The 12829-nt window shown below is 36.7% G+C and overlaps 1 protein-coding gene across 1 annotated transcript; it reads left to right on the forward strand.

Moving 5' to 3' along the window:
* Positions 1-5051: 5051 nt before the first annotated feature.
* LOC142666279 (keratin, type I cytoskeletal 19-like) lies at positions 5052-9796 on the forward strand. Its single transcript, XM_075846265.1, has 7 exons — positions 5052-5714; positions 5809-5891; positions 6680-6836; positions 7308-7469; positions 7959-8084; positions 8218-8438; positions 9700-9796. Exons 1-7 carry the CDS (start codon positions 5052-5054, stop codon positions 9794-9796), a joined length of 1509 nt encoding a protein of 502 aa, XP_075702380.1.
* Positions 9797-12829: the final 3033 nt, after the last annotated feature.

A 12829-nucleotide genomic window follows, 5' to 3' on the forward strand; every position in this document is an offset into this window, starting at 1 on the left:
AAAAGAAGTGCTGAATTAATATTTATTGTGGATCCCTCACCAGTCCAGTCATCTTAAATAGATAATGTATCAGTTTTTTCACGTGCTGACTATCCTGTAATTTGATATCACATTCATTGCTAACCAACATTGACCATGGATGGTCAATACCTTCTCCAGACAAGTCTATAATCTCCACCGGATAGACTTAAGATACTTAAATCCTTTAAGCTGCCCATGCAAATTAGATTTATGGTGGCCAAAGTCACTTATTTTTACAGGATTGGGGACAGCCTGAAAGGTGGATGTTACAATAGAGATTTCCATTGCCTATATGTCCCCTATTTACTTGACTCGGTCCTGTCCCCATTGTTTAGTCAAAAAGTCAGAAGACAGAATGAATTCATGTAACTAATCAAACACAGGGATTCTTATGGTTACATATATTTTTTCTAATTTTTAGGAAACAATCATTACATACAGGCTATTCTTTCTAGGAGCTGAAGAATTACATTTTTATTTCTTTAAATTTTTATTGAGATTTTTAGGATTGCAGGAATAACAGTATTCCACCATCATAGTAATACTAAACTGCGAAAAATAAGAGAAGAAAAAAAAAGAAGGGGGGAAAACAGGGGAAATTTTGCTTATTTCCTAGTGTCCAAGGTACAAATAAAGAGTATATACATATTGTTATGTTAATACATATAAATTTAGATAGTAAGTGGTTTTGAGGGTGTTTTCTAATATGTTGTTATATCGGGATATAAGCCAGGCGTTCCATTTATTTTTAAATATTTTGCCTTTGTAAAGAGCGGAAGCGATCATGGCTTCATACCGGCAGATTATGATTATATTGCTAGTGATTTCAGATAGTATGAGAGGGATTTTTCTTTTAGTAAAATGAAAAGATTTTTCCAGCTCACCGGTGTCCAGCATCTACAGTGATCCAGTGCACGGACCTCGCCCTTGCCCAGGCGTCTTCCCCAGTAGCAAAAAAAAAAAGGATGAACCAGCACTTTGTGAAAAAATCTCAGGACTTCATTTTATAAAAATTTAAAATCCACCCAGCACATAAAGACAAAGGACCAGTACGCTTACGCGTTTCAAACGCCAACTGCATTCTCAGTCATAGCACCTGGTCAAAGAAACAATATACCATTTCAAGTGGATCAGCACTAATCACAGTGTAAAAAACAAGATCACATGTAAAAAGAGTTGGAGCAAGGTGTGTGGGGAGGGTAAATGTGAACATTCCACTATTAACCCCTTACTTCCCCGCCAACAGCTATAATATGAGCTTAGTGTTAAAGTAATTTTATAAATCTAAATACATATTACAAGGATATTACAGCTGTAAAAACAATAGTACATTGAACAAGACACCTATAGCTGGCTAAAGCTTAGTGATATAACATTTTATTTTACAATATTTAGCTCTTTTTGGCTCTGACTGCAATAAGTGCATGTAGAATAATGACTGTTGGTTGCATTCAAGTGACATTAATGCTAGACCTGGATTTAAAACTACAGGATGACCGCAAACATGTGAGAGTAGACACCCAAATATTTTCCAAAGAGGGGCAATGTATGTACAGTCCCACCAGATATTGATCATTGATCCTATTTCTCCACATCTTCAACAATCAAGAGGATGTAAAAAATATTGGCTAAATATTTGAAGTCATATACCATCTATGTTGTATTTTCCTGGATGTTTCCAGATAATTGGACAAACTTGATATCTTTGAGTTTGCATTAAATTAACTCAGACATTTGTTCTTTTCAATTGTTGTAATTAAAGGGAATTCATCACCTACATATTTTTTTCCTAATTAAAACCAGATAGTGAAACAATACATATTTTTGATTTGATTTTACATTTTTTGATTGTAGATTTTTTTTAAATTCTACTTTCTGAACAGAACTTTGGGTGCAGCTGCCCATGGCTCATGGGAACCTGTAAACATGAGGTGACACATTGACTTCTATGGAAGAGTTTTCTAGGCATGCTCTGTGTGACCTATGCAGAGGTCATTGTGCAGGAAGGGGGAGGAGGGGAGCTGTGTCCATCACATATATCATATATCGTCAGTGGTGGATCCTATGTTATCTACATGGAGACGTTACCTTTCATTGTAATCCAGCCTGTGATGATAATGGGATAACTGCTGAGAAGTGATCTCTACAGAACAGGAAGGATCAGTCTATTGTTAGGCTCAGTGAAAACTGCAAGATTTTAGGATTATTTTTAAATATTGATAATGACATAAAAAAGACAAAAAAATTACAAAAAATTATTAAAAAATATGTGTAACATAAAAACTTGATTTGTGATCTGATGACACATTCCCTTTTTATCCTTTCCCCGTCAGCAAGTGATTCTGGGTAATAATCTACTAAAATACAATAACATATGGAAATATATTTAGTTAGAGTTGATTCTGATAGTAGCCATGATTTGAAGTGTAGTCTTGGTACATATAGGAGTGTTTTTGAGATTGAATTGCAAGTCTTATTTGAATAATTTATACAGATCATGTTCAGTTAATGTTAATTTGTCCATTCATTTTTCAAAGGACAATTAATTGGTTTGGTCCCAAATATCAAACACTTGTTGGAAACCCTTGACTTTCCAGTGGTAATAAATATATAAAATAACCACCTCCAATATTGAAGGGTATTTCCGGAACATTTTTCAAACAATATAAAACATATAATTATAAATCTTTGTAATGTACCTAATTGACAAAAATGGAACCGATCCACCGCTTCTGAGTGCAATCATGTGACACACGCTCCCCTCTTTCGGCAACATGCCCGACCATGTCCCGGTTATACAGCACGTGACTTTGCTCTGCTCATTCACCTTCAGCAATATATATATGTGTCCACACTACTGACATTACATTCATGGGCCGGCTCAAGCTCTCTTTCTCACTGCAAATGCGTATACTGTATGAACCATTCATGCACAAATAGAAACTGTGCCTGAGACTGCACATGCATGTGTAGTGGGAGGGAAATGAGCTCTATAGTGGCTGAAGTAGACAGGAGTTATTTTTATTTTGTATTTATGCATATAAAAATCCTTAAATATTCCAATATTCCTGTCACAATAACCTATGGAGCACACACAATAGGTTGTGTTTTCTGTAGCTCACTTCTCAGCTTTGCTGTGTAGACTGGGACAGAGTCAGCAGAAGGTAAAGGATTTAATGACAGATGGAGGCCTAGATAAGAACTCTATACACACACACACACACACACACACACACACACACACACACACACACACACACACACAGATAAGGCTTTGTATGCAGCTCCACTGCAACTCCCTGGTCTCTGGAAGAGGGGCTGTACTCCATTATTTTCTGTAGACTGTAATAATCTATGATATTTCTCTGTCAATTGACTCTCACTCATTGCATCTGCACACACTGCTTCAATGTCTATACGGACAATACAGGAAGAAAGTGTCTATCTCCACTTTGGCTCCACTTTGGCTGCCCCAGGACGTTTTTAAAAATAAAAAAATGATTCATAAAATAAAAAATTATAAACCCATTATTTATTTTCTCCACACTTACATCTAATGAATAACACTAAAATTAAAAACACTATACATTCTCATTAAATACTCAATTCTGACCTTGGTGTCATAAAAATGTAGCATGGCCATTATTATTATATTACCCTATATTTACATTCAACTGTATCCAGTTGACCACATTTAGGGGAGATAAGATTTGTCCATGACGTCCGTACATTCTTGTTTTTATAGCAGTGTTATGACTAATAGCAACGACTGGTCAATACGATTGTAAATGAGGTCTGATTCAGCCTCTTCTCCTTATATTGGCTCGACATCAGTCCATTTTCTCATGCTCATGGTGCTATTAGTTCTCATATACGAAGGTTTATTGAGCATTTTTAGGAGACCAATCATTCATTAGTGAGAAATGTACCTTCTTGTGCGTACTGCAGTGTCTTAAAGGGCCACTAACTATAAAACACATCTTGAAGGGTTATTACCTATATTAATAAATAAATATCCTATTAGCATTTTCAGGCCAATGAGAAGCTAACAGTGTCATTCAAAAGGATTAATAGACAGGACAAAACAAACTATCTATCTATCTATCTATCTATCTATCTATCTATCTATCTATCTATCTATCTATCTATCTATCTATCTATCTATCTATCTATCTATCTATCTATCTCTAACCCCATATATGTGCAATACATAAGAGACAAGAAAGTTTAATCAAAACATTCGAACAAAACGAAACAAAACGTGCATACAGGTATAAGAACGCCTGTGACTGCATATTGGCGACAGCGCACTGTGAACTCTAATGTAACCTAAGCCACTAAATATAAATAAATATGCATTACTGCTAAAACTACTTACAATAGGGAGGTTCTTAGCGCATCTTTTGATCAAATTGTGTGAGCCCACCTGCCACAACAAGGCGACATCTATCATCCATCCATCCATCCATCCATCCATCCATCCATCCATCCATCCATCCATCTTACTCCAACCTATTTTTAGACTGGGGTATGAAACTTAGTAAATCTCTCTTTATGTCTGTAGGGGGATTTCTAGGTTTATTTATAAGAAAAAAATTAAGCTCGACTATTTTCCCCTATAAAAATATATCAAGTATTTATTCAGCACAAAATATGGTCTTAAAACTACATGGTAGATATTATTTTTCAGTTAATGAACATATATGACAAATATATTATACAGTATATACCTGATGTTACTAGCTATTAGATTTATAACATATGCTCCTATGTAACTACTAACAGATTCATCCTAACATAAAAAACCATAGTAAATAATAATAATTAAAAAAAAAGATGTGTGTGCAATTTCATACTTGATATGCGGAACCTTTTCTATACTTATATAGAAAATATTTGAGATTTTTATATCATGTATGGAATGTATTTGAAATGATGTTCAGTTATATAAATTGAAGAGAAAAACAAGTAATAATCTTGAGTTTGAGCCTCTTTTGTGCTTGCTCAGTAATCCCATAAATTGATGCTTGATGACACTCGTCAATTTAAGAGACATTTGTATGCTCCGTTCTCGTAAATATGACCTCAGGTCCATTTATGCTTCATATAAAAGAGAAGCAAGTAAAAGAGGAGTCTCATCACTCAACGTACAGGTTATTGCGTTCAGTATTCTCCCTTCTGCCTACAGTAGTGGGGACATCATGGGCTACAGAATTGCCCTACCTTCTTTCCGGACCAAGGCTGGAGGAGAGTATATTAGTTATCCGAAATACAGAACTCATCATTCTTTAGAGTGTGACCATCATCTCAATAGACCTAGGAAGATAAACGTTCTTCAAAATGGATCTCACTACAGTGTACACAATCCACCAGGAACATTCAGGGAATTGAATTCTAAATGTTCTGGTTATGGGCGGCCAATGGAAACCAAATATGGAGTATACAGGTGTCACATGAGTAGCTTTCGAGACTACACGGCCCCCAAGAATAATCACCTACTTAGCTTCAATGAGAAGAAGACTATGCAGTCACTCAATGGTCGCCTGACATCCTATCTGGAAAATGTAAAGTCAATGGAAGAGGAAAATGTCTTGTTGGAAAAGAAAATCTGTGACTGGTATGAAGAAAATGAAGGCCTTATATTCCCTGATTGTAGTCAGTACCTAAATGTTATTACTGACCTCCAGAACCAGGTTAGTAAAGGTTCTATATATGTATCTATTATGCTTAGAAATCTATAAGAACATTGTACCTGTAGAATAAATATATTTTAATATTCTCGTAAAGGTTTTTTCAGCCAGTGAACAAAATGCCATCCTTAGACAAGAAATAGTGGATGGTCAAATGACTGCAGATGGCTACAGAAAAAAGTAAGTCGTCTTTAGAAAAAAGAGGCGATATTAAATGCATGCATGAAAGTATGGGTCATCGGATATGGGCAGAGAACAAGGCTTGACCAGGAGTTTCCTGCAGAAGGTAACTGTGCCCAGAGTTGGACTGACCCACCACTATCCACCAGTGGATTTTCTGGTGGGTCCAGGTTCTGGCACAATAATTCGGGACCATCAGAAGACAACCACACTTAAAGCAGATTTAGAGATAATCCCTAAACACTATGCACAATTATTATGTGTATTATGAGTATTTACAAATCACTTATTAGAATTAATGATATGGCCTGTGGTCAAGATCCATGGTCGCCGGCATTGGCAGCTGGAATATTTTCTATATAAACCCCCTGGCGGCTCAGTTTCCATATTGTCATTGTGGGATGTAATTGACCAATGTAATTCCTATTCCAAGTGACAGTACTGCTCCATTATGATGACTAAGGGTCTAATTACACGGCCTGATATGGGCTGTGAAAACGAGCACCGAGACAGCTCGTGGATCGGCGCTCGTTTGCTCCATTTACAAGGATAAATGATTTCTTATGTATCGGGATGAACGCTAGTTACTCTGATCGCTTATCCCCATACATTTTCATCATGATGGCAGCACATTTCCCTGTTTACATAGGGAGAGGTGCTGCCGACAACGATGATTTTTAATTCTGCATAAAAGAGCAGATCAGCCGATGAGCGAGCGTTAGGGTAACGATTTCTTGTGAGATTATTTCTTTTAATTCACAATAATTGTGTGAGCATTTCTTTTGAAGATATGAGATGGAGCTTAGGATAAGGAATACAGCTGAAGAGGACTTAGGCAACCATTATGGGATACTGGAAAACATTAATATGGAGAGCCAGGATCTGGATTTACACATACAATACCTTGAGGAAGAGTTCCTTCAAGTAAAGGAAACAAGTGAAGAGGTAAGAAGAATGAATGCTGGTTAAGGTTATGATGGTGGAGATGATTATAAAATCGGAGCCATATATCCATTGTGGCTTACTAATTCTCTTCTGTAAGGGCCCTATTCCACGGGCAATTATCTGGCAAAAGCTTGTTCATCAGCTGATTGTATCGTTTTTGCCGTGAGAAACGATTGCATTTTTGTACATACTGTAAACATCTGAGTTTTAATTAGCTTCATCATAAAAATACCCCTTTTTGATGGGCTATGACCTTCTGAAGACACAAAGGTCAATTTGAAACACTCAATGAGTCCAAGTTGACTGCAATCCAATAAGATCCTTAATGTTTTCTTAGGTTTCTTAGTTCATAAACAAGTGAAACATCCTATAAATAGGAGATTAACCAAGGAGCTATGACCCCATGCAATAATCCATTTATGTATACTTGTCTTCTGATCATGCTACCATTTTTCTTTGATGACCTTGCAGGAGTTAACCTGTCTTCAAGCTCAGCTCGGAACCAGAGTCAATGTGGAAGTAGAGACTGCTCCTTCCATAGATCTAAACGCAGCCTTGTCTCAGATTAGAAATGAATATGAAACCCTGATGGAGAGGAATCTTATTGATGTAGAGAAAATGTACCATGAAGTGGTAAGCAAATCCTGTTCCCTAAAAGTCACCATCCACATTCATGAACAATTCAACATCTTGTCATTCACAAGGATCTTATTTAATATGGATTTTGTAATTATTTTTTCTATGCTGGACTAAAACATTTATGATCTATCCTTAGGATAAGACACCAACGTTTGACCAGTGGAGACTTGATACCGGGGAACCCCTACTGATCACAGACCAAAGGGACCACAGGGCTCCAGCACTTTATTGTTTATTTAGACACAGTTGCTCATCCATACATGAGGCTGTGCCTCGTTCTGTAGCTTCGTACCCTTCAATTTAACGAGGTTGAGCTACACAACCAGGTAAATCCACATCCAAATGGATGAGCTACTGTGCCTGGATAAACATTGAAGGGGAAGTCATCATTTTGATCATCGATTGGTGTCCCACTGATCAAACATTGATGGCCTGTCCCAAAAAATTACTCTTCAACTGTATTTTTTCTGTTTTGTTCTTTAGATTTCTGAACTGTCCCAAGAAGTATCTTTTGGCATGGAACAACTCCAACTATCCAATAATGAGGTCACGGAAATAAAACTCTGTGTACACACACTAGAGACTGAGCTAAATAAACAGCTGAGTATGGTAATCTTTAATTTTATATGACATTTCTGGTCCAATAATGGCATCAATATTTCTATTGCCAACCCAGTAATGTGGTAACCGTAGAATAAGTGATATTCATGAATATGACCTATTGATATTCTGTATTATTTAGATAACATCCCTTAAGTGTACATTGGTAGAGATACATGATCATTACGGCTCCTACCTCAGTCATCTACAGGGTTTGATTAATATGAATGAAGCTCATTTGGAAGACATCCAATCTAAGCTGAAACAACTAAACTATGAGTACAACGTCTACATGGATGTAAAAACCTCCCTGGAGAAGGAAATAGTTACATACAAATACCTGCTGGAAGGACATGATTCTTCGTATGTATTATGGGCTTTAGACCATTCTTATGATATTATCACACAATGTAATTCTATAATAAGTAAAAAAAATAATTAATTATTATGTTCGTGTTGATTGGCGGGATTTAACCATTGGGGGAATCAGTCTGAGGGGAGTCGTAGTAGTACGTAATGTACAATTAAATTAAATTATGCCATATATTTAGAACTGAACCTCTCTCCGACTTCATGTGACTGTCATGTGACTGTTGTGTGGACCTCAGGGGAAGGCCGCTTTATATGGACAGCTGCCTTCCCAAGATCATGATCAGGCATGAACGCTCCTGTACATTGAGTGCTCTACCCAACCATTTAGAGAAGAAGAGCTCCGCTATTAAGAGGTAGTTGTGTTTATGTATGTGTATCTATGTATGGGCTTTTTAATATGCATGTGGTCTATGCTTCCTACATATGTATTTTGCCAAAAACAACAATCAATCTAAGAAAATCATATATGGAATTTTTTTATTATTTTTTTTGCCTACGCCTTTGACTCGACCCTTGACCACCACTCATTTCAAGCTTGTGCAATGTAATAACATTAGATTTTATTGAGAAGCATTAAGACCTAAACACGTGGCCATCAGGAGTAAGAACTGACTTGACAGCCCATTAATGGAATGAATTATAATATTTACTAATTTAGATAATTTGCATATTTTCTATAAAATTGTATGTATACCCATACACTTATGTTCTTTTCTACACAGAGCTCCAACCCATCATTCCCTAGAAGAAAGAGATGGTAAGTGAGAACATACACAAAAGCCATATGACCATAACGTACTTGTAAAAAAGAACCAAATAGATTTTTTTAACAAGTAATGAAAAACTGATCACACAGAGAAAAATATATGACATCAAGGAAAAAATCCATTTGTAGAGTCTTTTGAACCTATTACATAAGCATCGAATCTAGATTACAATTCAAAGGTTTCTGTCGAGATCATGCTACCACTCATAAGTCATTGTTGGACTGCACAGATTCAAAAAATATCTTTTATGGACATCTAGTTGGAAAATAATTGATCCCTTCTTTGCCACAGTGAAAGAACCTTGATGTGTCCAAAAAAGTATTTGATCGCCCATTTGGCCAACTTTTTGGCTTCGCCCCATCATCATACACATGCCTTACAAGTCCAACCAGATAAAAGCTTGGAAATGAAGAACCTTATGTTCTTGTTTGAGAGGTCAAGTCTTGGTGCGTATTGTACCAACCTAAATATTTGTTTTCTTCTAGGAATTCACCTTGGGAAATGACAGAAGGTAAAAGTCAGTTCTGGTGTGAACGTGATGAAGACACATCAGAATTAATACCGTATGAGTTGAGATGCTAAACCTTCTGTTCGCAACTTCTTCTTCCGTTTTAATTTTCTTACCTTTTCAGCATGGTTTAGTATGTGACATATATAATACTGGAGATACACATTCATTGATATGTTTTCTCCGCTAGTCAGCCTCTGGTCATTGGTTAGGGATGGGTTTTGGACATTTAGTTATGTAGATACTGGTCCTCTCTTATACAGTATAACCTCTAGTCAACCCAAGTTGTCTTAGGTGTCAGTCCGCAACATGCACGTCTTAGTTTTGTCTTCAGAGACAGCTCCAGAGATGTGGACTGATCACCCCAACTACCAATCAATTTGATAATGGGATATAAGTAATAGGTTTTTATGTGTCGAAGGGCAGGACAGGTCATGTTGAAGCCTTCTCGGGAACACCTTTATATTTGGATATTACATGTATGTTAATGTGTACATAAAAGTTTTGTTTCAATTATTATATATGTGCAAAATGTATATATTTTGGAATTGTAAATATTTCCCAGCTATATTTTATATATCTTTTTGTATGTATACATAATATTTAAAATTGTTTGCTTTACCTTTAAGAGATCGATTAAAGTGGTTGAACAGGATTAGAAAAACATGACAGCTTAGCTCCATTGAAGTTTGGGGCTGAGCTGCAATACCACATACAACCTATGGTAAGGTGTGGCGCTGTTTGTAGAAGAAAGCAGTCATGTTTTTTCAATCCTGTACAACCCCATTACAATAAGGACATCAGAGTGATACCCTAGGAGAATTGAACTAATGGGTACAATTAAACCCACTAAACAGTCCCCCCAAAAGTGCCAAAACTGGTGTTCAAATTCAAAGAGGTCTATCATAGTGATCTAGTAATCTAGAATGATGCAAGTCCTCTCTATTTTACCACCAATGGAACAAGTTTTCATGCTCATATAGAACTAATCTTGTTCACCTGCCAATCTGGAAAGACCCTGTCCCACCACGTTATCTAAACTGTATGGAATCCCTTTAGTTCTCCGTGGATTTATATAATGCTTTACCTACTCCTTGCATGCCCGATATAAGAGTAAAAAAAAAAAGAATAGACCAAACAAAAATATAACCACCTGGAGAACAATTTTGCCATGCCATGGTTTTATTCTAGAGTGAAAGACACAAGGGTAGAAGGTTAATGGTAAGTGATTTAGTCAAATGGAATAGAATTGTACTGATGCTTGTTTGCTCAGCACCACTAAATCTGGCCACACACATGCTATTATTTTTGACCAAAAAATAGCATGTCTTAAAGGGATACGACGGAAAAAAACCGATATGCTGTGCAAGACCTCCATGTGTCATGCACCACCCCCTTAGGTCCTTCTCAAGGTAAGTAGATGACAAGAGTGTTCCTTCAACATTTACAATCTTAGGGAACAGTAAGTAATTGGTATTCGTGTTTCCCTGATTTTAAGCCACAGATAAGTCTATAAACCCACATAGACACTAGATTGTTCATAGCATCCCCAGCATCGCGCAAGAAGAAAATCTAATGTCTATAAACAGTTTATAGTTAGATCAATGGTGACTGAGACATTTGCCATTGCATAGTCCTCTTTCTGGCATTGAGGCATATGGGCTCTGAATGCAGTCCTCTACTATGAAAAACGAGACTGGTCAGGTATATTGCCAATACATATTCCAACACATTAAGTGTGGGCAATATCAAGAACCTCTCAATGAGTCTTGCTTCATTTCAGTATCACGTAACATTTAAAAAAAAAAATATATGTGTGTGGCCATCTTTAGTGAAGTTTCCATCTTCAAACAACTTTAACGGATTCAAATGTATACTTTGTCCTGTAAAAGGTTAAAGTTGTTAGTAGGTGAACAACTATTCTAAATAATTGGTTGGTGATGGTGACTTAGAGGTATGAACGCGTACTGGCATGGAGGAATATGTCAACTCATCATTGCCCAGGTGTCCCTCTAGATCTGGTGTCTCTCATATTTCATGGACGACAGACTATTCCCATGTAGTCATATTGTAGGGCCTGGCATCGAACGTACATAGGCACCAAGGACACTACACTGTCATTGTATGATATATATATATATATATATATATATATATATATATATATATATATATATATATATATATTCTGGACCATTGAGAAACTGAGATAATCATGATTTTGTTAAGAGTGTTTCTAGAATTTGTTTTTTTCTCAATACTTCTGCTACTGTTCTTTATATTTCACTTACATAATAAATCTTTGATTAATGTTTACGCTTTTGTGCTGCTATTTTCTTCTGGTGAATTGTAAATCAATCATATATCCTAAATCATGTCTCAACCTCTTTCAACCTGCCCTTCTTAAGGACCATTTGCGTCCGTATACTGTATGTGGGGCTGTTACCTTATCCCTCTATATACTGATTCCTAAAGAACCTATGGTGGGCCTCTGTTATATATATATAGCTCAGCTAATCTGAACAAGCAGAGCTGCAGTAAAGAGCATGGGGAACGGGCATATTTCATCCTATCACCCCTTTTCTACACTACCCAATTCTTTCTACCAATACAAACTTATTCCCACCTTATATACCTACAGTAACACTAATAACCTCACCAGTTGTTTCCCCACTAAAGGCCTTTTTATACAGGCCAATTATGGTAAATAGGGCAACGATCAGCCGATGGATGAGCAAACGCTCCTTCATCAGCTAATTGTATAATTTATGCAGACGAAAATATTATCGTTGTCAGCATAACATCTCCCAGTGTGAACAGGGAGACGTGCTGCTGACACGATAGAAATGTATGGGGACGACCGATCGTAGTAATGAGCGCTTGTCGCCAGACTAGTGCCCTTTGAAAGGGGAAAACAAACGCCGATCGATGATCTGTCTCATTGATCAGTGCTTGTTTACACGGCCCATGTCGGGCCATGTAAGAGAACCCTTACTCTTTTTCACAGATGATGCCTGGTATTTTGGAGATATAGGAGGGGTATTAAATAGTAATTAACTTCCCTCTCCTGCCTTTTTTTTTCTCCAGCTTTTGCATTTAAAGGGAAC

Source organism: Rhinoderma darwinii, chromosome 13, assembly GCF_050947455.1.
Source record: "Rhinoderma darwinii isolate aRhiDar2 chromosome 13, aRhiDar2.hap1, whole genome shotgun sequence".
NCBI classification, from domain to species: domain Eukaryota; kingdom Metazoa; phylum Chordata; class Amphibia; order Anura; family Rhinodermatidae; genus Rhinoderma; species Rhinoderma darwinii.

Bases quoted from the DNA above. Each gene is read 5' to 3' on its own strand.
- LOC142666279 (XM_075846265.1), top strand. From the start codon at position 5,052: ATGACACTCGTCAATTTAAGAGACATTTGTATGCTCCGTTCTCGTAAA. The intron at 6,837-7,307 runs GTAAGAAGAATG...ATGACCTTGCAG, and splicing joins TAAAGGAAACAAGTGAAGAG to GAGTTAACCTGTCTTCAAGC. The intron at 7,470-7,958 runs GTAAGCAAATCC...TTTGTTCTTTAG, and splicing joins AGAAAATGTACCATGAAGTG to ATTTCTGAACTGTCCCAAGA.